The 26,098-nt window shown below is 45.0% G+C and overlaps 1 protein-coding gene across 2 annotated transcripts in view; it reads left to right on the top strand.

Annotated features, from left to right (window-relative positions):
* The first annotated feature begins 6,029 nt into the window (after positions 1–6,029).
* Positions 6,030–26,098, top strand: part of SERP2 (stress associated endoplasmic reticulum protein family member 2) — a 37,986-nt gene continuing 17,917 nt past the window's right edge. For both annotated transcript variants that reach the window (XM_054720222.1, XM_054720221.1), the window contains exons 1-3: positions 6,030–6,129; positions 6,349–6,466; positions 12,439–12,511. In XM_054720222.1, the coding sequence (XP_054576197.1) occupies positions 6,383–6,466; positions 12,439–12,511 (157 nt within the window). In that variant the 5' untranslated portion in view covers positions 6,030–6,129; positions 6,349–6,382. The remainder of the gene's footprint in view (positions 6,130–6,348; positions 6,467–12,438; positions 12,512–26,098) is intronic.

The raw sequence follows: 26,098 nt of genomic DNA, 5'->3' as shown, positions 1-26,098 counted from the left end.
ACACTGTCTGTCAGCTCTCTTCTTGTCTCTGCCCACGGTGAGATGCTTTCATGAACATTCCACTGGAATATAAGTAATATGCACAAAAGGAGATGATACTGATATCTGCCACATTTCCTCTTCTCTGGCAGTATTGAAAATGGCTTGGCTGAGAAAGAAACTGAAAGCATTAATGTGAAGAGTCAGTGAGCTGCTGGTTTTAGCAGGCTGTGCCTGTCAATCACTCTCATCCATAATAGAGAACTGGCCACCATAGCACCTGTCACCAAGGCCTCTATACTCAGTTCCCCTTGGTGAGGTAAGCAGACGCGGTCACTAGTCGACAATATCTGAAAACTTCAAGTGACATGAAAGTCATTCCAGATCCGGAAAGAGAAATGACTAAAAAGGACACTCTGGGGTTTTGTTGTTTGTTTTCATGTGCATTAGTCAGGATTCTTGGATGTAAACAACACCAACAAACTCTGCCCATCAGAAGAAGAAGAAAAATTTATTTCAGAAAAAGGAGACATATGTAAAACTTTCAACAATAAAGAATTAAAAAAAGAATTTATTTCAAGAATTGCAGGTACCACAGAATAAGTAGAATCCCAAAACTGGTTCCTCTACCACCAGCTCCACGAACCCCACTGCTAAATATGACCTGCCTCTTAGGGACCCACCACCAGGGTGAAGTTTCACTTGTCCCTTTATCTTTGCACTGTCAGCTCAAGATTCAACGTCCCAAATAGGAGCATCTGTTTGGCCAACCTGAGTCACACCCCCAGCCAAGTATCTGTCTCCATTCGGCTCCCAGAGTGGGAAAGAAGGTCCTAACTCTCACACACGGTGGGGGCCCAAGTAGAAAGGAAGTTTGCATGCTCGTTTGCCACAGAAAAATGTCAAGTGTCCTACATCACAGCTCAACAGCATCCATCTGTATGCTTTGCTAATACATAGTTTATAGAGATGAGTAAAACTCAGTCTCCAACAGGGATGCCCACTCTCACCACTCCTGTTTGACATAGTACTGGAAGTATTAGCCATTGCAATTAGACAAGAAGAAGAAATAAAAGGCATCCAAATTGGAAAAGAACAAATAAAGCTGTCTTTATTTGCAGACGACATGATATTGTACATAAAAAATCCGAAAGACTCCGTCAAAAAACTAATAGACTTAATAAATGAATTCAGCAATGTAGCAGGATACAAAATTAATGCCAAGAAATCTATGGCCTTTCTATACACCAATAGTGAACTTACAGACAGAGAGACTAAAAAGGCAATCCCATTTACCATCGCTCCAAAAAAATTAAGATACCTAGGAATAAACTTAACTAAGGAGGTAAAAGACCTATACACGGAAAACTACAGGACACTGAAAAAAGAGATAGAGGAAGACGTAAACAGATGGAAGAACATACCATGTTCATGGATTGGTAGAATCAATATCATTAAAATGTCCATACTACCCAAAGCAATCTATAGATTCAATGCACTCCCCATTAAAATACCAATGGCATATTTCACAGACCTTGACAGAACTCTCCAAAAATTCATCTGGAATAAAAAAAGACCCCGAATAGCCACAGCAATCCTGAGAAAGAAGAATAAAGTAGGAGGGATCTCAATACCAGATTTCAAGCTGTATTACAAAGCCACTATTCTCAAAACAGCCTGGTACTGGCACAAGAACAGACATATAGATCAATGGAACAGAATAGAGAATCCAGATATTGACCCAAACCACTATGCTCAATTAATATTTGACAAAGGAGGCATGAACATACAATGGAATAAAGACAGTCTCTTCAATAAATGGTGTTGGGAAAATTGGACAGATACATGCAAAAAAATGAAGCTAGATCACCAACTTATGCCATACACAAAAATAAACTCAAAATGGATACAGGACTTAAACATAAGACGGGAAACCATAAAAATACTAGAGGAATCCACAGGCAGCAAAATCTCAGACATATGCCAAAAGAACTTCTTCACCGATAATGCCCCTAGGGCAATGGAAGCTAAAGAGAAAATAAACAAATGGGACTATATCAAAATAAAAAGCTTTTTTACAGCAAAAGAAACTATCAACAAAACAACAAGAAAGCCCACTGCATGGGAGAACATATTTGCAAATGGCATCACTGATAAAGGTTTAATCTCCAACATCTATAGGCAGCTTATACAACTTAATAAAGGGAAGATAAATGATCCAATAAAAAAAATGGGCAACGGACCTAAATAGAATCTTTTCCAAAGAAGACAGAAGGAAGGTCAAGAGACACATGAAAACATGCTCAACGTCACTAATTATCCGAGAGATGCAAATCAAAACAACAATGCGGTACCATCTCACACCTGTCAGAATGGCTATCATTAACAAATCAACAAACGACAAGTGTTGGCGAGGATGCGGAGAAAAAGGAACCCTCGTGCACTGCTGGTGGGAATGCAGACTGGTGCAGCCACTGTGGAGAACAGTATGGAGTTTCCTCAAAAAACTGAAAATGGAACTCCCATTTGACCCAGTAATCCCACTCCTAGGAATATATCCTAAGAAACTGGGAACACCAATAAGAAAGGATATATGCACCCCTATGTTCATAGCAGCACAATTTACAATAGCTAAGATCTGGAAACAGCCTAGGTGCCCATCAGCAGATGACTGGATCAGAAAACTGTGGTACATCTACACAATGGAATATTATGCTGCCATAAAAAAGAAGGAATTCTTACCATTTGCAGCAACCTGGATGGAATTGGAGAACATTATGTTAAGTGAAATAAGCCAGTCAATGAAAGAAAAATACCACATGATCTCACTCATTTATGGATAATAAAGAACATTATAAACTTGAACAAAAAGATAGATACAGAGGCAGTAAAGCATCCAACAGTCTGTCAAATTATAGCAGGAAGGTTAGGGAGAGGTGGGTAAGATAAGAGATCAATCAAAGGACTTGTATGCACGCATATAAGCATAACCAATGGACGCAAAACTCTGGGGGGGGGGAGGGCATATATGGGAGTGGGGTGGGGGGGCAATGGTAAGATATGTACACATATAATACCTTAATAAAAAAATTGGAAAAAAAAAAACAAAACAAAACTCAGTCTCCACAGTCACAAGCCCAATGCCCTAAGTGGGGCAGACTCGTGATTAATGTACACAGGCTTGCTAGGAATTCTTGCTCTAAAGGTTGAAAGAATTACCAACCAAAATTAAATTTTAATCAGCTAGCAGTTTCCTGCTACTTTATCCGAGGCAATTTTAGAAGTTGCGGTTGCGCACTGCAGGCTACCGGTATGTTATAAAATCCTGCTGCCGGCTCCGATTAACCCAAGGGAACTTTCAGCTCTTGATCAAGTTTCCATTCCCCTCCGATCCCGCCAGAAGTCCTCTCATCTCAAAAAAGCAAGACGACTCCAGCCTTGTTTCATTCTCAACCAAGTGGTGACTCTGGAAGTCCAAGAACCTGGAATTCTTGAAATAAATTCTTTTTCTTTTTTTTTTTAATTCTTGTTGAAAGTTTTACATATGTCTCCTTTTTCAGAAATAAATTCTTCTTCTTCTTCTTCTTCTTCTTCTTCTTCTTCTTCTTCTTCTGATGGGCAGAGTTTGTTGGTGTTGTTTACATCCAAGAATCCTGACTAATGCACATGAAAACAAACAACAAAACCCCAGAGTGTCCTTTTTAGTCATTTCTCTTTCCATATCTGGAATGACTTTCATGTCACTTGAAGTTTTCAGATATTGTCGGCCAGTGACCGTGTCTACTACTGCTTCAGACCGTGGCCCAGCTCCCGGGAGAAGGGGTTCTGGGAGGAGCAGCTCAGCTTCTGGTGTTGGCAGGCTGTGCAGAAGAAGGGGCAGGACGCATGCCTGGAAGGAAAGCTTTTCCTGGTAAAGAAAGGTGATCCTCCAGGCAACAAACAAGACGGAGACCTGCAGAGGAGAGGCCTGGCTGCACAGGGCAAAAGCACGATACCGGTGGGTAAAGTGGAGGTCACAGCAGGAGACCGCCTCATCCAAAAACACCCAAGGACACGCAAAGGTGTAGCAATTTCGCTCCCAGCAATCTATTGCACATATACATGCTGGCACACCAAAGCATTACTGGCAACCACAGAAACAAAAAACTGGAAATAACTGCCCAAAACTAGTTCAATATATTACCCCATAATCACACTATGAGGCATTACGCACCTATTAAAAAAGAGGTGCCATTAGATGTGATAATATTGTCAATAAATTAAGTGAGAAGCTCAAGTGGCAGAACAGTGTGTAGAGTATGATTTTGTTGGTTTTTAAAAAGGGAATATACAGGAAGGCTTGTCCAGTACAAAATACCGGAAGGGTAGCCTGGAAACGGTTGGAAATGGGGGTTGGGGGGAGGGTAAGAAAAGGGAGACCTTTACTTTTCACTTTATATCCTTTTCCTGTTTGAATAGTTACTGTGAGAATATAGTCTATTTATAATTCAACTAACTTAAAATATTATAAAAGTGAAACATAGCAGGGAAAGGAGTAAAATTGGTCATTTAAAAAGCAGGGTCAAAATAAATTATTTTCCCCAAATAAGGCAGCTCACCTGAGCCTGTGGGAAGGCAGGCTTTTCTCATTTTAGAAATCTTTTCTGCTTGCAGGCCCGAAGGGAAAACCATCTCTGGATCTTTGCCTTAACCTCGGGAACACCTCAGAGCCAGGCAGGTCTGCATTCCACTCAGGTGAGGACCTACCTTCTGCCTCCTGCCCAGGTGTTTGCTGGGCCTCACACCATAGCCAGGCTCAATGTTACTGAGGTAGGGGTGCCCCCTCAATCCCCTATCCCCACCCCCCAAAAACAAGTCAATTGTTATTAAAAGCATGGGACTAGAGTTGGGCCTACTTGGTTTGTAGTCCTGTAATAATGATGGTAATGTTGGTGGTAATGTTTAAGAAGGTGCTAGAATCTAGTTTGGAAATTTAACTAATTCTAGAGTAGAAAAAAAGAATGACCAGACTTTACTAATGACCCTAGGGGGATTCTATCTTCTCTAAGTTACCAAAGGCAGCCCCAGAACAGTCTGTATTAAAGCTTTAATGACAAGAAGTGGGGAGAGGATTGGGGATGAGCTCAGTAAAGGGCCCCCAAAGAGAAAAGGAGTTCTCCCTAACTTCCCACTGACACAGAGGAATGTTACCCACACAAAACTTTGTAGAACCAGCCACAGGTGCCTGCAAGGGAAGGACTGGGGTGCATTAGCCAAATCTGGTCTAGTGCCTCAGCTCCTCTTCCCTAGCGTTTTCTACTGCCCCACATCTTCCAGGTTGAAGTTTTACCTCTTCTCAGCTCTTCTACTCCAATCCATTCAGCAGGTGGAAAAGTAAAAGACTGAACCCCTCCCTTTTTGCCTTGCCCACCCCCCACCACACACACACACACACACACACACACACACACACACACACACACACGGCACTCTGTAAGACCCTGGAGATACATCACTCTACTGTAGGGAATTCCCAGTTCAGTCCCCTTGGGACAAGGGTGGCTGGAGTTGGTCCTGGTTGCTTGGGGCAGGTGGAGAGCCAAAGCTGGGTGACCACCCAGTCTGACCTGGGCTGCAGCTGTATTGCTGGCCTGTTTCCCCCCACAACTACCAAGGCAAGAAAACCTGTTCCAACTCCATCTCACTCCCCCTTATCCCCACCCCTGGGGAGATCTGGCCCTTTTGGCATCCTTTGAGCAAGTTCCTGCAGTGGCCTTCCCCAGCGCCGGGGCCTTCCCCAGACCCTAAAGGGGAGGTTCCTTTGGGCTGCCCACAACAGCACGGGCTCAGCCCTGCCCGGTTCTACTTGTCTTTTGAGGACCCCCACCCACCCACCCAGTCCAGCCTTGGGTCCAGCCCTTGGTCAGAGGGGCGGCGGTGCAGGTGAAACCAAGGCCTTGGTGGGTCCCTGACCCAGGAGCCCAGACGCCGGAGACCCCGTGCCTTATGCGCGCACAAAGCCCGCGGCCGCGGAACCCTCGGCCCCGCCTCACTGGGCTGTGGGACCCCGACACCGCAGAGCCCCACGGCCCAGTGGCTCCGTGCGCTGCCAGCGCCCCGGCTCCGGTGCGGGAGGTCCCGCGGCAGCGCAGCCTGGGGCGCGCTGGGCAGGTAGTTGTGGGGACCGGAAGGATGGCGAGGAAGTAGGAGCGGGTTTCCTGAGATGAAAGATTACTTCCGTCCGGGCTCTGGCCTCTCCCCGGAGCCGGCCCGCTGGGGGGTGGGGAGCGGGCGGCGCGGGGCCGGGGGGCGCGCCTCGCCACCTGCAGCGCCCAGGGCCCCAGGGGCGCGCTCGGCCCCGCCTGGGGCTCACGCGGGGGGTCCTTGCAGGTGGGAGCTCAGAGTTCTTCCAAGAGCCCAAGCCATGGTGGCCAAACAGCGGATCCGGATGGCTAACGAGAAGCACAGCAAGAACATCACCCAGCGGGGGAACGTGGCCAAAACCCTGGTAAGGCGGAGGCGGCGCCGGGCAGGGCGGGGAGCGGGGCGGGGCCGGGCGCGGGGCGGGCCCCCAGCTCCTCACGCCCCGCCCGCCCTCCTGCGGGCCCCGCCGCCGAGGGGCGCAGAGAGCTCGCCGAGGGCGCCGCTGGGCTGGACTCGCCGGTGCTCTCGTGGGCGGAGAGGGCCCGGGTAGGTCGTGGCCCCCCCGGGAGGGGCTGCTGGGGCTGCCACGGGGCCAAGGAGGAGCCTCCCCAGGAGAGAATGGGTCCCGTGTCTCTGGGGAAGACGGAAAGCAGCAGTTACAGAACAGTTAAGGGTGCTGAACCTACGAGGTGCTGGAATGTTAAATAGGTGATGCAGGAACGAATGAATGAATGAGTAAATGAGGCCCTGTATCATGTCCCCTCCCAGGCGTCACCCCTGCCCTCCATACCCAACAGACACACACCCTGAGAAGGTTTTCTTTCCAGCCCCTTTGTAATGGTCTCCCTATTAAATTGGAAGAGTGGAATGAGATTCAAACCCGTATTACCCTCCATCCGCCTCTGTTTTGCCTTTTCTCCAGCCAGGCCTCTCACACTGGGCTAAAGTTTAAATGCAGCTGTCCTCTTCACCCTGTGAATTCAGGTTTATTCTGATCCAGCACTTCAGAGGCTAGTTAGTTACCAGACATTCTGTGCCCCCAAAACTGTATATTAAAGCTTTATAACGACTTTCATGTAAAATCTGTGCCTTCTGCAATGGGGTTTCTTTTGGCAATGCAAATTATCTCCAACAGAAAATGCCAGGCCTGTGATTTTGGACATTCAGAGGCATGCCTCGAATGAGTTGCTGGGCAGTGTGAGTCTCCAAGTCTATGAGCAAAGGCACCTGGAATCTATTATTCCAGGCACTTAAGTGGAAGTCCAACTGAAGCTTGGGGTTTGGCTGGAAAAGCCTGCAGACTTGATGAGACAATTCCTTTTAGCCAAAGAAATAATGCTGCTTTGATTAACTGAGCAAAAAGCTGGATCTACAGTCATTACCCCAGAATTCTTGCAAACCAAGCAGTACTGTGGCAGAGAAACTTTAGGATTAAACTGAGCTGTACTCGGGGCTTTATGCGCAGCTCCAGGCTGAAGTCATGCTTGAAATTCTTTCACTTGGGAATTAGATCATTTACTTATGATTGACCAGCAAAATGCTGATGTGCCATTGAATTGGAACCATTTTTCACGAAGATCTATGTTTTCTCTATTTATTTTTACTCATAAAAAAAAAAAAAAAAACTTAAGCTTGCCGAAATAGCTCAGTTGGGAGAGCGTTAGACTGAAAAAAAAAAAAAACTTGCTGTTCAAATTAACATTGACAAACAACTTTTAATTGATGTTAAAGCATTCAGGATTTTATATCCCAAGGATATCTTTCTAGAATGTCATATATACAGACTAGCTGACGTACTGAAAATCTCTAGTTGTGCGTTTCTTTTTAATGAACCAGGATTCAGTTGTTAACTGAACTAAGCTGACAACTTACCTGACTATAAAAATAACCACAAAACAAACTAATTTGTGGAGCTGTTTTATCCGTTAGACTCGGTAAACTCAGTGTCTGCCACTTCTAGCTTTTCAAAACCACTAGAAAACGTTGGGGAGCTGAAACAAAAATTACTGGCTCCAAAATAAGAAAAGAAAACGGAAAATTTTGGAGAAAGAGATGTTTAGATAATCTAGAAAATGTAGTCACCTGCAGTTCAACTCAACTTTCAGAGCTGCATTCAAGTTATGTTTAATCTATGGTATGAGTGCATTTCAATAGTTCACATATACCATGGAACAGGCCCTTCAAAAGTGCCGGGCGCTTCTGAGGGTTTTTAAATGGCCCCGCTAAATTTGTAATGAATGGTTTCCAAACCAAGCCACAATGTATGTTTGTTTTCCTTTGGTTGGAATGGCTTTTGGTTAACTTTATTATAAATGGATCAGCATCCAAAAAGAAAAATGAAATTCTCTTTTAAAAAGCAACACTTTAGCCCTAGCTGGTTTGGCTCAGCGAATAGAGTGCAGGTCTGCAGACTGAAGGGTCCCAGGCTCTACTCCAGTCAAGGGCATATACCTCAGTTGCAGGCTCGATCCCTGGTCAGGGCGTATGTGGGAGGGGACCAATCGATGTTTCTCTCTTTGTCTTTCCCCCTCCCTTCCACCCTCTCTAAAAAAAATCAATGGAAAAATATCCTCAGGTGAGGATTAACAACAACAAAAAGCAATACTTTAAATCCTAAATTTTATTTTCCTAATTACAGGTCAAACATTATACTTTGAAAGAATTAACTTGCAAGGGAGAACTTGTTCAGATGAAATTTAATAAATGGGGACAGATGAACAGATTCTAACTGAAAATTCAGATTAATCACTCAGAAATAAAGCCCTTTGATTATATGCAGATGCCTCAGTATTTTGTTATTAGTTAATAGCTATGGCGTGAATCAAAAGTATTCTCCCAGATAGCAGATAAAGCCAAGAAACAGAGAAATGGGATAATCATTTCATGATTATACAGTAGTAGCTTCTTCAGAATGAAGAGGGAATTTAAATTCCAGAGTTCTGAGTTACCCTGCTGTTATCTTATCACAGGGAAAGCCATCCCCTGACATTTGGGAGCCTTGGGAAGTGGCAAACTTCTGTTTGAAATGAACCATGTCATTTGCAGGATTCCGCTGATTGTCTTGCTTCTCCCAGCAGTAGATTCGGGGTTAGGTACATTTTCCCATTGGGACTGTGCTGGGCACCACTTCCACACACACAAAAAAGTAACTCGAAGCTCTCAAAAAGAATATTTTGGTATTATGATCACCCAGGTATTCCTGAGCGCTGAAAGTCCCCAAGTAATATTGATTCACTGGCAAATATCATCAAAAAGGTTTTGCTCCAAGCTCTGCATGTTAATAATTTGTGTTTTTCAGCAAAGGAAAAATAAAGGACTTCATTTGGTATCTGACTCGACCAATAATTCATTTACAGGCTTCTGAATTCACTTGTTGGCTTTGCTGGAGATGGAGAAAAATGAATTTTTATATAACACTAGAGGCCCGGTGCCCGAAATTCGTGCACAGGGGGCAGCGGGGAGGGTGTCCTTCAGCCTGGCCTGCACCCTCTCCAATCTGGGACCCCTCGTGGGATAACCGGCAGTCTGACATCCCTCTCACAATTCAGAACTGCTGGCTCCTAACCGCTTGCTTGCCTGCCTGATTGCCCCTAACTGCTTCTGCCTGCCAGCCCGATTGTCCCTAACTGCTCCCCTGCTGGCTTGATTGCCCCTAACCACCTCTGCCTCGGCCCGCACCCGGTACCCAGGATTCCCTCCTCCAGCCAACCACAGGCACCCAGGATCCGGGCTTCCCTCCCTCTGGTCAGCTATAGGCACCCAAGCCGGCTGCAGCCACAGGGGATGGTGGGCAGGTGGCTTCGCCTGTGCTGCAGCTGCAAGTGCTGGCACCCAGGACCGCAGGGTGGGCAGCTTCTCTGTCTCCCGGGCCACAGCCAGCCGCAGGTACTGGTTCCCAGGACTGTGGGGTGGGCGGCTTCTCCATCTACCAGGCTGTAGCCAGCTGCAGGTGCTGGCGCCTGGACCGCAGGTGGGCAGCTTCTCCATCTTCCCTCAGATGCAGTGTGGGCAACTTTGGCTGGCTGTGGCCTGGGATCATAGGGCAGGCGGCTTCTTGGTCTCCTGGGCTGCAGCCAGCCTCAGGCACTGGGGCTGGTTTCTCCGTCTCCCCAGGATGTTGGGCAGGCAGATGTGAGGCTTCTGAGGCTGGCTGCAGCCTGGGATCACCGGGCAGGTGGCGTGGCTGCAGCCAGCCTCAGGCACTGGCACCTGACTTTCTCCGACTCGCACAGGCCCGGAGCAGCTGGGGGGCGGGGCTGCCACCATGTTTTCGGTTTAATTTGCATACTCACTCTGATTGGCTGTGGGCGTAGCGAAGGTGCGGTCAATTTACATGTTTCTCTATTATTAGGTAAGATTAGTAGGATGACAGCAACAGAATTGGTTTCTGGGCAACTATGACAAATTGTTAGGAAGTTGGTAAAAGAGGGTGGGGAGGGGTAAAGCCACACTCTGTTTGGGGAACTTTATTTAATATCTCTACTATTTACTTGATCTGACCTTGACCTGGTCTTAGTGGCAAAGAATGACCCGATAAAAATGCTGGTTAAAGTTATCTTATGCAATTATTTAAGACTGGCTTTGTCCTTGTCTAGTCAAGGGCAACCACGTCTTTCCTTGCAGTGTGATTTGCCCTCACACAAGAGTGGTAGATACAAGCTTGTCAGTGACAGAGGAGTGAATGCTTTCAGTCCTTAGTCAGAATCTACCTGCCACTGCCACTTTAACCCATACTTCTCTAGTAAGAGAAATGAAGGGATAACCCTCAGGCCAATTAGGAAGTATAATAATAAAGACAATATCCTTCCTAGGCCCTGTCTTTATTCTACCTGCCCTAAGAAATCATGTTTAATGAAGCTTGGGTGCTTATTCATTCTTCAATTAACATTTGTGGAACATCTACTATGTTTAAGTTCTGAATTGCGCACTGCTATACATTGATATATGAAAGATATATGCCCTTGTGGGGCCTACAGTCTAGTGAAGAGCCAGACATTGAACACATCATCACAAGAATAAGCAGAGATACAAACTGTGGTAAATGCCAAGAAAAAGAATATGGCTTTATACATGACAAGTGAACCCAATTGAGACAGAAGAGAGAAGGCTCTCTAAGAATGTTAGCAGGTGAGCTGGGAACCAAAGACACTACTTCTATCATTCGACCTTCTCCCTTTTTATTTGAGAAATTCGCCAGTGTTTCAGATGCCTCTCAGAATGTTTTATTTTATTTTTAAGGACCAAGCTCTACCTGCCAATAGACCTAGAGGGGTTGCAGAGAGACTTTCTTATTCTGTCTGTGCTTTTGGTTTGAGAAGAGCAGGATGTACGAAGGCTAGATTGGTGTGGGTACAGGAGTCCCCCTCTGCTTCCCAGAGAATGCAGAAATTTCCAAAGTGTAAGCTTCACAAAGATTTAGGAACTTTATTACAAAACGCTGCTTCCCTCACATCCAATCACAGTTGCTGTGGTGTTTCTGGGATTCCAAGGATTTCCACTGTACTGCCTTCCCAAATGTTTTGGCATATGGGAGGTCTTGAGAACATGGCTGTGCTCTGTGACCCTACTTAGATTTCACAGATGTGGGAGTTAAAAATGAAGCTATCGCCCTAACCAGTTTGGCTCAGTGGATAGAACGTCGGCCTGCAGACTGAAGGGTCCCAGGTTCGATTCCAGTCAAGGGCATGTACCTTGGTTGCGGGCACATCCCCAGTAGTGGGTGTGCAGGAGGCAGCTGATGATGTTTCTCTCTCATTGATGTTTCTAACTCTCTATCCCTCTCCCCTCCTCTCTGTAAAAAAATCAATAAAATATATATATTTTTTTAAATGAAGCTATCAGTGGGAAACACCCAGGCTCTGTAATGAGGCAGACCTAAATTTGAATTCCAGCTCTTGCCCAAGTTAACAAATTTGAGCTTCAGTTCTCAACTACAGAATGGAGTTGTATGAGGTTGTGAGTGCTGGAAATAGTGGATGTAGTAGGTTTCTGTCATAGAGAGTGCTTTCAACAAATGGAAGCAATTATTAGTAATATCATCTTTGGCTCTCAAATCACTGTATTAGTTTTATGTATTTAGACCCTGTCCCCAGAATATTTAAGACCACCACGTTCATTGAGTTACAGGGATGTAAGTAAGGTTATTGATGGATATTTTTAAACCTATCTTGATCCTTTACAATTGACTTTATTCATCTGTTTCTGCCCACTGGGCATTGAGACTGAGTCTGTCTCATTCACAGTGGTAGCTCCAGCCCCTAGCACATGACTAGTAGCACTCAATAAATGTTTCCCAAATTAATGGACCTAATCTTACTTTCTCCCCTTCTCTTTTAGAGGCCGCAAGAGGAGAAATATCCTGTGGGACCATGGCTGTTGGCACTGTTTGTTTTTGTTGTCTGTGGCTCAGGTATGGGTTCTTCACTGCCCTTATATCCCAGGTTTTCCTCTGTCCTTCAAAAACACATGTTTTATTCGGAAGGCAAATAGACAAAGAATATATTGGTCTAAGGTGCAAGTTAATCTCTGCCTGAGGTATTAATCTTAATGGGTTTTTATTTAATTTCTGTTCCAGCAGACCAAATATGAGTAGAGATAGAACTGATATGCTATCAAATTGTAATCATAAAATGATTGTGCTGAGCAATTAAATCAGCTATATAGAGTTTAGAGTTCAATCAAACCTTTCTGTGAAGACACAGTACAAAACTGTACCCCAGTCCCCAAAACAGAAAGTGGAGCACCTGCCTGCCCATGATAAATCCGCATTCCAGAGAGAGGGAGAGGCCTTCTGAGAAGAGGACCTCTACAGCGCTCTACACAGAACTGAGCCTTTGACCTGAGCCTCAAGGGACGGTCACTTCATACTGGAAGCTGACAAGTTCAGAGAGCTTGCAAACACACACATACAAAGAGGAGGTTTGAGCAGAAGGATATACAGTCGTTTCTAGTAAATTCTGCTATTGGGAGTCTTGACATAATTCCTGGTCCCCAGGCTTGGGTTTCTGAAGCACTGGCGAGTGTAGGTTACTTCCATTGGTAGGTAGGCCATCGGCGCGTCCCATCCCCATCACCTCACTGTTGCTGAGGACTGGGAAGGCCAGGAGTCCACATCTTCCTGCACAGACCCAGGCCTCCCATGAGAACATCATTCTGTCCCAATGGCAAGAGACACCCATCACTAATGATAGATTGGTGCCTCTGATCTCCAAGAAACCACTCTTCCAAGGAAGCAAAAGCTCTTAGGAGAAAGGAGGAATACAAAGGACTTGGCATGATCGTTGCTTGAGGCTCAAATATTTTTAAAGCTGATTTGGCTTTCCAAGATGAGAAGATCTTCCACTCAAAGAAACAAAACTGTACCCCAGTCCCAAAGCTGTGTCCTAGAAGGGGATCTTTTGCCCAATATGGGGATTCCTCATCTTTAACAGAGTTTACCCATCCTCTGCTGGAATACTTCTGAGGGTTGAGGACTCGCTTCTTCAAAAAGCCCATCCCATTTCTGTGTAGGTCTAATTCTTTTAGAAATGTTTCCTCCCCTCTTTTGAACTATACTGTGCTGTCTTCTCAATAATTCAAAGTAGACTCTTGGAGTCACACAACAGGACTCATTCTCTTCTCAACATCTTGAATCTTTGGATATTTCAAAGATGACTGCCTAGTGGTTCCTTCTACTGGCTAAACTTTCCCAATTTTCTCAACCAGTCCTCATAAGATGTGGTTTCTAGTTATACGCCAAGAGTAGCATTTGCAACTGTAGAAGTTAGTCCAGAAGGGGTGTGAATGCTGCAGAGTTAGTAGGATTGTCACTGCCCTTATATCAATGCTCTCCTTCTATTAATATGACCAGTTTGCAGTTTATATTGGAACAGTCACAGCATGTTCCAGACTCACTTAGAGCTAATGGCCAGGCAGGCCCCACCCAGATCTTCTGTACATAAACTTCCTGCAAGCTTCAGAGGCAGCTATGTAATCCCATCCAAAGTTGTCTCCTCTCCTATCACTTTGTTTTAGCCCTCATCAACATTTGAAAGTATTTTGTTTTCTTACTTATTACCCATTTTCCGCCCAGGATATAAGCTCAGGAAAGACAGTGTTCCTTTTCCACTAAATTTGTAGATTCTACTACAGTATTTGGTATATTGTGATCAATACAGTTGGATGGATGGATGAATAAAGGCAGATATTCCGCATATTGTAAATATCCAATTGACTTTTTTGAGACCTAACATAAAGTTTCATGAATATTTCTATTAAAAGTTTATTGTTGATTTCAGTTGTCCTTCTACAGAGTAACTATAAGTCTGGAAACACAGAAAAACATGCATGATAAATGGCTCACCAGTATTACAGTATAATATACGATATGGTCAGTGACACTACATGATCTATTCAATGTATTGTCATTAGCAATGCACAGTTCAGAGCACTATATGAAACTGCAGTGACTCTGGTGCATCGATGCAGCATTGTCATCAGGCCCACATATTCATCTGTTAGGCATTATCTCAGATGATCTGGCTCTGATTTTCACCCAACAACCCACAAAACAACCTGTGCTTTAGCATGCCACAGAAAAATACAAAATCAATCCATATAATAAAGTTGTCTATCTTTTCAGGTTTTATAGCTAGCCTGTAGATTGTTAAATCTTGAACCTTGAGCCTTTTATCTAATTACCTTTTTCTCTGAGCCTTACAGTCTCTGAAGTATATTATTTCTCCAAGTCACTGATAAAAATCTAGACCTGGAGAAGTCCATGGAACACAATTAGAGACAACTCCCTTTGGGTTGACTTTGAACCTCTCAACAGAACTCATGCAAGCAATCATCATGCGTTGAGGGTCCCCGGGTGCCTGCCACTGTGCTGGGCTTTGAAGCTACAACCTCCTTCAGAACCTACAGGCTCTGGAGAGGGCAGATAAGAAAGCTGCCCGTTGTAACCCCGGAAAGAGCACTGTGATAGCAGAGTGCTTGGTGAACACGCATTAGGGATTGTCTTAGTCCTTTCAGGCTGCTGTAACAACATACCACAGCCTGGGAGGCTTACAAACTGCAGAAATGTACTGCTCACAGTTCTGGAGGCTGGAAGTCAGATTTCAGGGCCAGCACGGTCAGGTGCGAGCCCTCTTTCTGGTCATAGATTTCTCCTTGTACCTTCATACCATATCCTTATGTAGCAGAGGGAGACAGGGAACTCTCTGGGCCTCTTCTTTAAAAGCACTAGTCCCATCCACCCTCAGGACCTCATCACCTCCCAAAGGCCTTACCTTCTACCACCATCATATTGAGCATTTCAACCTGTGAATTTGGGAGAACACAATCAGTCATAGCAGGAACCTCCAAACCATGCTGGGCAGAAGAAAAGGTTTCCCAGAGGAGGTGCCGTTTGAGCTGAGTTTTGAAGGACAAACAGCCAGACAAAGGTAGGTTATTCCACATGAAGGAACGCTGCGTGGCAAAGGCACAGAGGCTGGAGATAGTGGCTCAAGAATGGCAAATCCCAGCTGTGAGGATCTGTGAGCCCTTAGTGGTGTGGGGGATGGGGGGAGACAATAGAGTTACTTGGTCTGGCTTGTTTTTCTCAAACCTGTGCTAGTTCTCAATAGTCATTCTTTTCAAAGGGCTTAAAAAACCTTCTCTAAATTACATTTTTAAAAATTACACTTTAATTAAAATTTTGCCAGGCTTATTGGTTCACATAGCAGGAACCCTATCCAACAATCTTTGGGAACCAGTCTTCAGGAGTGTTTTAGGGATCAAGCACAAAGGCTCTGTTATCTCATCTGCAGGATTGTCCAGGGGCCTGGATGGGAGACTGCAGGGCCTGGAGACTTGGACATAAAGGAAATATAACACTCATTGGGCATGCCAGATCCCCCCACCTTGTGTCCAGTGCTCTTCCAGCGATGCTTCTTTCAACGTCCTCGTTAAGACCATTTTGCTATTATGAGGCACAATAAATAAAATGGGAGTTGGGTGGTCTTACTTTCTCTATCCTGTTTACATGCTACAAGGATCCCTAAGTAATGGGCCTCATCCCCTTTTTAATCATAACTAAGAATAATCTAATACCACCACCCTTTTTGCTTTGTTTTGCTGTTGTTTTCTGCCAACTTTAGCATTTTTTCTGCGAGCCTCAGCTGAAGTTGGGCACTGTTCTCACAGAAATGTGTCACTCTCCTCAATTTGTCCTCGGTGCTGTGCCCTTCCTTCTGTCTTTGTACATGTCCTTTTCTAAACCAAACATGTCATGAAAACACAATGGCACCTATAGATGTGTCCCCGTTGCCACCTCTCGGGAATTAGTCACAATTCAGTTCGTTTTGCAGAGCCATTGTCCCTCTTGAGTCTCTCCCTTTTTAGGGTCGCAGGCCATAGGCTCCCACCTATCTTTTGTCTACATTCAAAAGAATGTGATTTCCTCAAGTTTATCAGTTCCTCTGCTTTATGTACTAAGCCTTCTTGGTGCTAGGATGATTGAACCCCTCATCACCATTCTCTCTCACCTCTATCCCATTTCAGTGATCCAAAGTAGGAGAGACCCCCTGCACCTCACTTCTGACCGTCCATCTGTGCTGTGCACACCCTCACTCCTGCTCTTGTCTGTGACACTCACACAAAACGCACGGCAGTTTCTGGTAGGATTTCTGCACCTCTACAGACACACACGCCTTCATGTCCCTCGGGTCTCTTTCCTTTGAACAAGGCATGCCCATATGCCAGGCTACAGCTCCATCTCACTGAGTCCCACTGACACCTATGAGGTCATTTGCCCCCTCTGAGCTCATGTCATTGGTTATTCCTATTTTGTATATTTTTATACAGACAGGAAAAATATGAGATCTTCTAATATTAATGAAGATGCTGATCATTGATCTGATTCTCTTGACAGACTCACTTGCTTTCATCACCTTCCTCATTAACCCACATTTCTAACTGATGTTTGGTTGGGCAAAGTGCTCCTTTTAGAAGTAGAGTCAGTAGGGTAAATAGACAGTCAGGTCAGGCAAGGAATAGGAGTGCACATCTTACCTGTTTTCCTAGCTATATTCTGGGAAGGAATTGGGCTGGTAAAATGTTGGTATTTAAGTACATGCTCACTTATTGGTCACCCTTACTCCACTTTATGTAGAAAAACAAGTTAACAAACCACCAAGAGGTTGCAGGATCCCTTTATTACGGGGAGTGATGTGTCACAGCAAACTTTCACCCCTTGCTTCTCTTTCTTACGACCTGCCTCATTCTCCCTTCGTGCCTTTCATGCCTACAGTGGTTGTAAGAGCGAAATAATGAAAGGGAAGGAAGAGAAACCTGAGGAGCAGTGAGGGTACAGGAGCACGGCACCCAGGGACCCCTGGCCCAAGCCTGCACCCAGGGAACACCCACCACCTCACCAAGAAATTAGATAAGAGCACTGGAGCGGTGCCCGGGCCCCCAAGATCGGAGTCCGAGTACACAGCTGCAATCTCTAATACATTACCCTGTTAAGCGGCAGTTGAAGGAGGTTTATCTAAATACACCCCTCTCCAGAAGTAAGTAAATTTCCACTTCCTACCATTGCAAAAGGTCTCTGAGACAAGACGATTCTTTGAAATCTGACCATCTGGTGCCTCAGAGGGGAGGACAGTTTTGGAATCTGCCAGATAGGGGTTCAGAGCCTGGATTTGCTATTTATCAGCTGAATAACCTTGGACAAGTTTTTTACTCTCTCTGTATTGATTTCCTTTTCAATCAAATAGGGATATAGGAGCCCCTCCACAGGTGGTCGTGGCATTGAAGGTTCCAGGGATGTAAGTGCTGGCCCAACAAGCTTGACACCTGCAGCTTCAGTCACCACCACCTCAAACCCCCTCCCCCCCCCATGGAAACCAGTGGCACCGGGGCTGGGACTGCTGTGCCATGGGGTGCTCAGGCTTCCATTCGCCACCCTTCCTCCCAGACTAAGCCTGTCATTGGCAAGCTCTGTCATCATATTTTTTTCTGGGACTTTCAGAAAGCATTAGGCCCTGCCTCTTAACTCCAAGGATGGGTGTGAGCAATTTCAGTGGTAACACTCTGGGTACATGAGACTGTTTTCCCTTGATAAAGCTTCAAAATCTGTCACCTCCCCACGCAAGGAAAAGGAGGCATGCATGTGCAGACCCAAATCAATGAATGGGGGTTTGTACTTTAAGTTGAGTCTCAGAAGTGAAATGTAAGTTTCATTTCCTTAACACAACCCACATACATCACTGTTTTGCTAGAGAAGTTTTCTTTGTGAGATAGAAAAGTTTTGGGAACCCTGTGTTCTTTTGAGACACAATATTATCCAAATAGGTCCCTTCAGGGCCATTCCGTGCTTTGTTTTGCTCAGTTTGATAACCAGCTTTATTGTTATTGGTATTAGATATTCTGTCAGCAATCTCAGACCTGCTTCTCAAATACCTGTTATGGGCCCCCTCAGGTGATTATTCCAAATAGGCCAAAACTTTTCTTGTTCAAGTCTTGTCCTGGGACTTTGTGTTGCTGGAACCTTTTTATAACTGGTTGCATTTATCTTGTTTTGGTCTCCTAGGACCGAGATCCACATTAAAACACACCCCTTTTTATAAAAACATTATCTTCCACTTCTGCAGGCAAGGGGGCCTCTCTCCAGATAAGCAGCTCATTCCAGCTCTCTCAGTCCCTGGTTTCAAAACCTGCCCTTTTTAATAGCTTCTGGGTAATAGCTTCTGACGAGTTCTTGCTTTATCTTGAGACTCAGAGACAAGCGTGACCTGGAATGTCTGTCTGAAACAGCAAACACTGTCGCACAGGTCTGCCGACCACTATCTTCACTAGACACTTGCAGGCTTGACGCACCTCCCCAGGCCATTAATGAGGCCAGTCCCCACTGTTTGTGCTCAGCGCCCTAGCCCCTGCGTTTTTCTCCCCTTTTATCCTCAGCTCTTTTCAAAGCCTTATTGAGAAAGATTCTGAGGCCACACCAAAGCTCTGTGGGAAAGTGTGCTGCAATTGATTGCTACTGTCTGTCATGAGCATGGTAAAACAGCAGGGTCCCCGGCTCATCTTTGCTGTCCCTGGTCTAACTTTTTACAATGTAAGTGCCACAGTGTTCACAGGACAACCGTCTTCAGCATTTTCAACTCTTCTCTTTGACTAGAATGCCTCCTGGACTCGATGAAATGAGGTCTTTTCCTTAACAGGTTTGTCGTTTTGTCATCATATACATGTTTCTTGTGATCCTGTAGTGTGATTTACCTTTCCCAAGCTCTGATACTGTGTGGTGACAGGAAGCCACAATCTTAGCACTCTTTGCAACATGGTTGTATCCTTCTCTGTTCTTACCCCTCATTGAGGTTTCAACTGGGACTAATGGGGTCACCATTTAATTCCCATCATCCTTCGATTCTGATGGGAACTCTTACATACCAGCCAAGCCCCACTTCCCTCCCTCGGACTGCTTCTCCCTCGTGTATTCCTAATTTCAATTTTATTTCTCTCTTTCTAGCCAGTTTTGATGTTCATTTCCTAGTTAGTGATCATGAGAATGTCAGTGGTTACTGAAGCCGGGGTATGCTTGAGGCCGAGGAGCTTTTTTCCTACATCCAAGGGAACCTCTAGGGCAGCAGGATTAACTAGTGACTTATTTTATTCATAACCTTCTATATTTCCCCATTTTGTCAATGAGCATATATTACTTGAATATTTAGAAAAAATTAAGTGTGATTTAAGAACAAAACATCTAGACTTGTGGTTTGTAGCCTTTTCCTTCTTTTAAAGCAGCAGCACTCTGTTCAAATCTTACAGGGAAACAAACGAAAGAGCAGCTATGCTGGTTGAAATGAGATCTGTGTGTATGTGTACGTGAGCATGTTTGTGTACATGTTTGTGTATGTATGTTGTGTGTTTGTGTGTGAATGTTGCATGTTTGTGTGTTGCATGTTTATGTATGTGTGTACCTCCTGTGTTACTGTATATTCTGATTTTTTTTCATTCCCGGAAAGGAATATCCAGCTGGACCCTCTTTGCCCATCAAATAGGGAATTGTGTCTGGCCCAGAGCTGGCCTCTGCTGTACAGAGTTAATGTCTTTCAGCCAAGAGCCCACTAGGTTTATTTGGCACCATCAGTCGTAAGTAGCTGCAGTGCTTCTGGGCAGGGACATTCCTTTTGTCTATCAGTTCACAGACTGTCAGAACTCCTCTCCTGTATCCTCCAGGGACTCTACCCACAGGAATGGCCGGGGGCCGGGGGAAGAAAGATAGTGTCACAGATAGGTCTGATTTTTCAGGACAACCTAATCAGAAGAGATATGAAGAAGTGATTCCCAAATGGGCCTGAACTCCGATTCTCTCAGCCCCATGTTTCAGGTCATCTACCTGGCTCTCTTTATAGATACTAAGGACCTCTCCATTCCTGGAAGGACTGGCACCCACCCTTCCTAGGACTGGAGGTTTTTATTAAGGGTGTGGAGGAGGGAAAGGACTAAATCATGTGTGTGCCAGCCCCAGGGCCAACTTCCCTGGGTTTGAAATCTGGGTTTGCTGCCTCCTAGCTGTGTGGCATTGCCCAGGTTACTCAAGCCCACTCTCAGCCTCAGTTCTCCCATTCTTAAAAGGCTTAGGACTGCTTTCTGACTCCTGAAATCCTCATGAAAACTAATCCTGAGGGTTAATGCTTGTCCAGTCAAGGTAATCGTTTTATAAATGTGTGTTGTTATTGTCCTTATGTTGATGGTCCTTGGTCACACTGTCTCCCCAGCTCTTGACCTCCTGGGCAAATTTCTGACCAAGGTTCTGAGTGCTTACAAGGAAAGAAAGATGCCAGTTTGACCTTCCTGGTGACTTTGCTTTGTGATGACGAGAACGCCTGTAGAGGCGGAGCACAGCTCTGTGATGCTGAGGAAGCTGCGTGAGCCCCAGCTCCCACCGGGCCAGGTAGAGGGCAAGGCTTGTCAACCAGAGGTCAGTGGTATCACCTCTGCAGGAGCAGCTAGAGCCTCTTCTCTATTTCCGGAAAGAACTCTTCATATCTAGACTATGGGGACGAGCAGGATCTGTTCACACAACTATTTTGGCTGCCAGTACTTGAGTCTTTATTATAATGCCAGGCTCTACACAGACATTCTCCCTTCTAGTCACACACTCCCTACAAAGAAGCTGTGGTACTCACAAAGCTGAGGCTCACAGAGGAAACCAGCCAGCATCCCATGTTAAAAAGTGATAGAGCTAGTACCCAAACCTAAACTTCAAACCCAACTGCTTCCTGTTACCCTGCATTCCTTCTCTCTCACCGTGTCCCCAAAAGTACTGTGGAGCAGAAGGTTTCCACCAACTCTAGGCCTTTAGCATACGACTGTGTCTTGAAAAGAACCCCTGTTGAGACATCTCCTACTTTCCCTGCCAGAAAAGGTGCACTGTCCAGAGACTCCAGCTGTGCAGCCATCCTGGGTCTGCTCCCAGATGGATAACGCCTATATCAAGTCATGGCTGCTTTCGGACTGGGCCACCGGGCACTCATCACCTGACCTTTTCCTGGACACGTGCTCAGGGACAGACTTGAATTCACCGTGTTTGCAGGTCAGCCACATAAACCCTGGCCTTTCCTGGAGACTACCAGAACATTCCTGAACTTGTGACACCCAGAGGGAGTCTCTCCCCGGAGACTGGCAAGTGCGATGTTTGAGAAACAGAGCAGCCCAGAGAAGCCCTTCTGTTTCAGCACGGAGGAAAGATGGAAGACATGCATCTACTCTGGAACTCCTGCCTCAAGATCTGAGATGGACAATCTGGAAAGATCTCATCAGCCATTGGCTCCAGCAAGGTGACTTGTGGCCTCCGTTGTTGTGTGCCACCCTCTGCCCTGTGCCCGTGGAGCATTTGGGTTGGTGTGTGGTCTCCTTCTCAGAAGAGAGTTTCTGTCTGCCATTTCAATGTGGAGACAGGGCATCACCTTCTTTGCTAATAATATCCTTTCCTTTAACACTGTCTTCCTGCCTTTACCTGTCCCTGGCATCTCTCTCTCTTTTCTCTCATCACCATCTCTGGGGAAGTCACCAGGAAAGGCTAACAGAACATGGTGCTTTGCTTTTGACTTTTTTTGTGCTGATTCTCTTAGAGAACTTAACAAACCACCTTTGCAATGTCTTGTCTCCTAACATTACTACTTGTCTCTCTCAAGATTCATACTTTCCTTACAGCAATTTTTTAATGAAAGAATGATCAAGTTGTGTGGTTTCTAGAGTCATCTTATACTCCTAAAGGGTGTTCCTCTGGCCTGCCTTAATGTCTCTTGTCAGAAACGTCCTTGATCTCTCTTGTCAAGTATTTATTTTCAATAAAAGTGGCTTTCTGAAGCATCCTGTTGTCTAGCTTTCTGACAATTTCCAGAAGATCCATTTCTATCAGCCCTGTGTCCTTCTGGCACTCCCAATTAGCTGGGGTAGGCCAGGCCCCAGGGTAAGATGACACAGTCCCAGGGCTTAAAGGGTTATTGGTCTGTCATGACTTAACGTCCCATCCAAGGACTGATTCTTAGGAATTTGAATGCAAAAGTATCTATTTGATGCTGACGCTTGGTTTGCAAAATAACTATTGGAGGTTTTTAATATGTATTTTTCTCCATACCTTTTGTAATGATTCACCTTTCATTCCTTTAGTAAATATTTCCTGAGGAGCTACTATGTGCCCAGTGCTGAGCTAGGCTCCGGGGTAAAGTCATGAGCAAAATCATCCAAGATCCCTGCTCTCCTATAGCTACAGCCTGGTGGGGAGGCAAGAGGAGTCAAACAAGTAATTATGCTAAAACATGTAAAATTTCAGCCATGAAGGTGTGTGAGGAGAGTAGGGCTGTGAAAGCAGGTAATACAAAAGGCTAGTGTACTCTGGCTGAGTGTGGTCCTTCGACCAACAGCCTTAGCCTCACCTAGAAACTAATTAGAAAAACACATTCTGATTTCCCACCCCCCGACCTATTGGATTGAAACTCTGGGGGTGGGGCCCAGCATCTATGTTTTCATATGTCCTCAGGAGATCAGGATACACACTCCGGTTTGAAAATTCTTGCTCCAGATGGTCAAATGAGGCTTCTCTGAAGATATAACTTTTGAATTATGAAGGAACACTAGGCAGTAGGGTGGGGTGGGGAAAGTATTCCACATAGAAAGAATGGCATGTGTAAAAGCCCTGTAGAAAGAGCAGAGAGCTTTTGAAAGTGTGAGGGATTATCCAAGAGAGGAGAAGAGTGATAAAAGATGAGCCCCGACCGGTTGACAGGAGCCAGGATGCACGGGTCATGGAGGCCTCGTCAAGGATTGGGCAATAGGAAGCTTATGATGTGCTTTTAAACACAGGGATGACATGATCCTGTTTGTTTTCATTTAAAGAATAAGTCTATAGTATGGAGAAAGGATTGAAGAGTTGCAGGAAGAGGCCAGTTTTGGAAGTCACCATAGGCACCTGGAGAAATATGGTGGTCACTCGGACAAAGGTGGTTTCTGGAGGGATGGAGGGAAGGATGCATAATCACAAATTCCGTAGGTAAAGTCCACAGGTCTTGATTATCAATTGGAGATGTTAAGGATGACTCTGGCATTTTGTTTTACATGCGAGATGGAGGATAAATGATGCCAAAATTGACAGTGGGAAGAGATCATGAGAAGGTCCTGTTGAGTTTGACGTGCCTTTGAGTACCTAAGTATAGATATCAATTAGATGGTAAAAGGTGTGGCTCTAGAGTTAGAGGAGACATCAGGGCTGGCAATACACATAGGTGAGTGAGTCATCAAAAGCTAAGTGGCAACTGAAATTGTGGGCCAGGCTGAGATCATTCAGGGAAAAAGAATGTAATGAAGAGAAGAAAGCCAGAATGCTCATTGCGGAACCTCAGCATTCTTGTTTACTGGTCAGGTGGAGTTAGGATGACCCCATGAAATACATTTAGCATATAGAGCCAAAGAGAAGGGGGAAACTAGAAACTAGGAGAAGACAGTGTCAAAGAGGCCAAGCGAAGAAAGAGTTTCAAGGAGGGAGTGCTCAGCTATGGTGACCAGGGAAGAGATGTGGAGTCAGGAGGATTGCTCTAGTTCCGTGGTCGGCAAACTATGCGGCTCTTTGGCCCCTTGAGTGTGGCTCTTCCACAAAATACCATGGCCTGGGCGAGTCTATTTTGAAGAAGTGGCATTAGAAGAAGTTTAACTTTAAAAAATTTGGCTCTCAAAAGAAATTTCAATCGTTGTACTGTTGATATTTGGCTCTGTTGACTAATGAGTTTGCCGACCACTGCTCTAGTTTGTTTGATTTTTTTCAGTGTGAGTGGTTCTTGCATGTTAAAACCTTAGGATTTCATTGAAAGGGGATGGTGGAATAAAAGGAAGATGTGGCCAGGGTCCTAAATACAGGTGGTAGAGTATAGAGGCTCGGATTCTGTAGATTCTTCTCTAGCCTGAATTTCTCTGAACCTCTGTGACCATCCTCTGACCTGGAGTGCCTGCTGTCCCTCCCTTTCTTGGCATCTCTGCTCCCCGCTGTCTTGCCTGCTGTCCCTCCCTTTCTTGGCATCTCTGCTCCCCGCTGTCTTGCCTGCCACAGCCCCTTTCCTGCAGCCCGCTCTGCTGTTTTCTCAGCTTTGTTCACCCACTGTTAAGTTATTAACTTGTCAGGGTCTAGACTCCCCACTTCCTTTCCCACTTTGAAAGCGCTGTTGGCTCCCTTCCTGTTCACCGCCCGGAAAGTCAGCGTTTGGAAGGCTGGGGTTACTCTGCGGGTCATTATTGGCAGGCACACAGAATTACAATTAACGTAATTAGTGTAGGATGTTGAAGGCTTCTTAAACACATTGATACAGCTGAAAAAGGAATAATGAACACAGCCATCTCTTCATTACCTTAGATGTGGAAGCAAATGATGAACTTAAAATAGACACTTCAAAGTAGTTTCTCCAAGCGGGTTCAATTTTAAAGGGTCATATATAAACATGTTAAGGGCCATCAGTTTTTACATGGGCTCAATTAGGATTAGGAATAATCTTTAGTTTTCAAAAAAGACTCAGAAATAGGTGATTTTTTAAAATATGTGTTGCAACTACTCTAGGGCAAGCAAATTTTTCTGATTCTTTAAGAGAAATTTGCAGCAGTTTCTTAAAAAGAATTGAGTGGTTTTATCACTACCTAGCACTTCTGAAGTCATGAATTAACCTAATGGGGTCTGATGGACTAAAGGCACAGACTGCCTCCTATTTGTTTATCTAAGTCCTGCTGAAATGATTTCTTGTCTAAAGATAAAAATTAAGGGAGAAAGAACATTTTTGAGTATCTATTATGAACAGATCTTATACTTATGTCATTCTATAGATTACTTGCAATCCTGTGAGGCACATCCTATCTATTGATTTTACAAATACAGAAATCAGGGCTCAGAACTGTTTAGTGATTTCCCAAAGTTCACACCTCTGGAGAGTGGCAGGTAGTTCTGCAGCTCTGGTCTTCATGCTCATACCTGGAGAAGCAGCATCATTTTTGTAATAAAGTAATAGTGGTTATAATAGCAATGCCTCCCACACATCAAATCCTGGACGTATGAGGAGCCTCCGTGTATGTCAAATTGTTTAATTCTGTAACAGTCCTGCAAGTACCATGGTCCTCATTTTACAGAAGAGGAAATGGGCTTGAAGAGGTTAAATGATCTGTCCGGTCACTCAGATATTCAGTGAAGACCTGGAATTCACACCCAGTTCCACCTGGCCCTGACATTTCGCTCTTCAGTACCGTTGTCAAGGTTAGGGATGTTTCCCCAATCCTCACTATCAAGCCTGAGGCATGGTAGCTGTAAATATTTTTCCCCCAATGTTGACTATACAACTGCCTCCCAGCACTCCTCTTGAGCTGGAATACCAAATGCTTATTTAATTTTTATTCCTCGTCAGCCTTGAGAGGGGAGGACAAATACATCAACTATTTCTGCAAGCTTATATATTTTGGTAAGGTCCTTTCTCGTGCATCTAGCAACTTCTTCTGT

The sequence above is a fragment of the Eptesicus fuscus genome, chromosome 8 (assembly GCF_027574615.1).
Source record: "Eptesicus fuscus isolate TK198812 chromosome 8, DD_ASM_mEF_20220401, whole genome shotgun sequence".
In the NCBI taxonomy this organism is placed as follows: domain Eukaryota; kingdom Metazoa; phylum Chordata; class Mammalia; order Chiroptera; family Vespertilionidae; genus Eptesicus; species Eptesicus fuscus.
The sequence above is the reverse complement of the archived record's forward strand: the minus strand, read 5'-3'. Positions and strand labels throughout refer to the sequence as shown.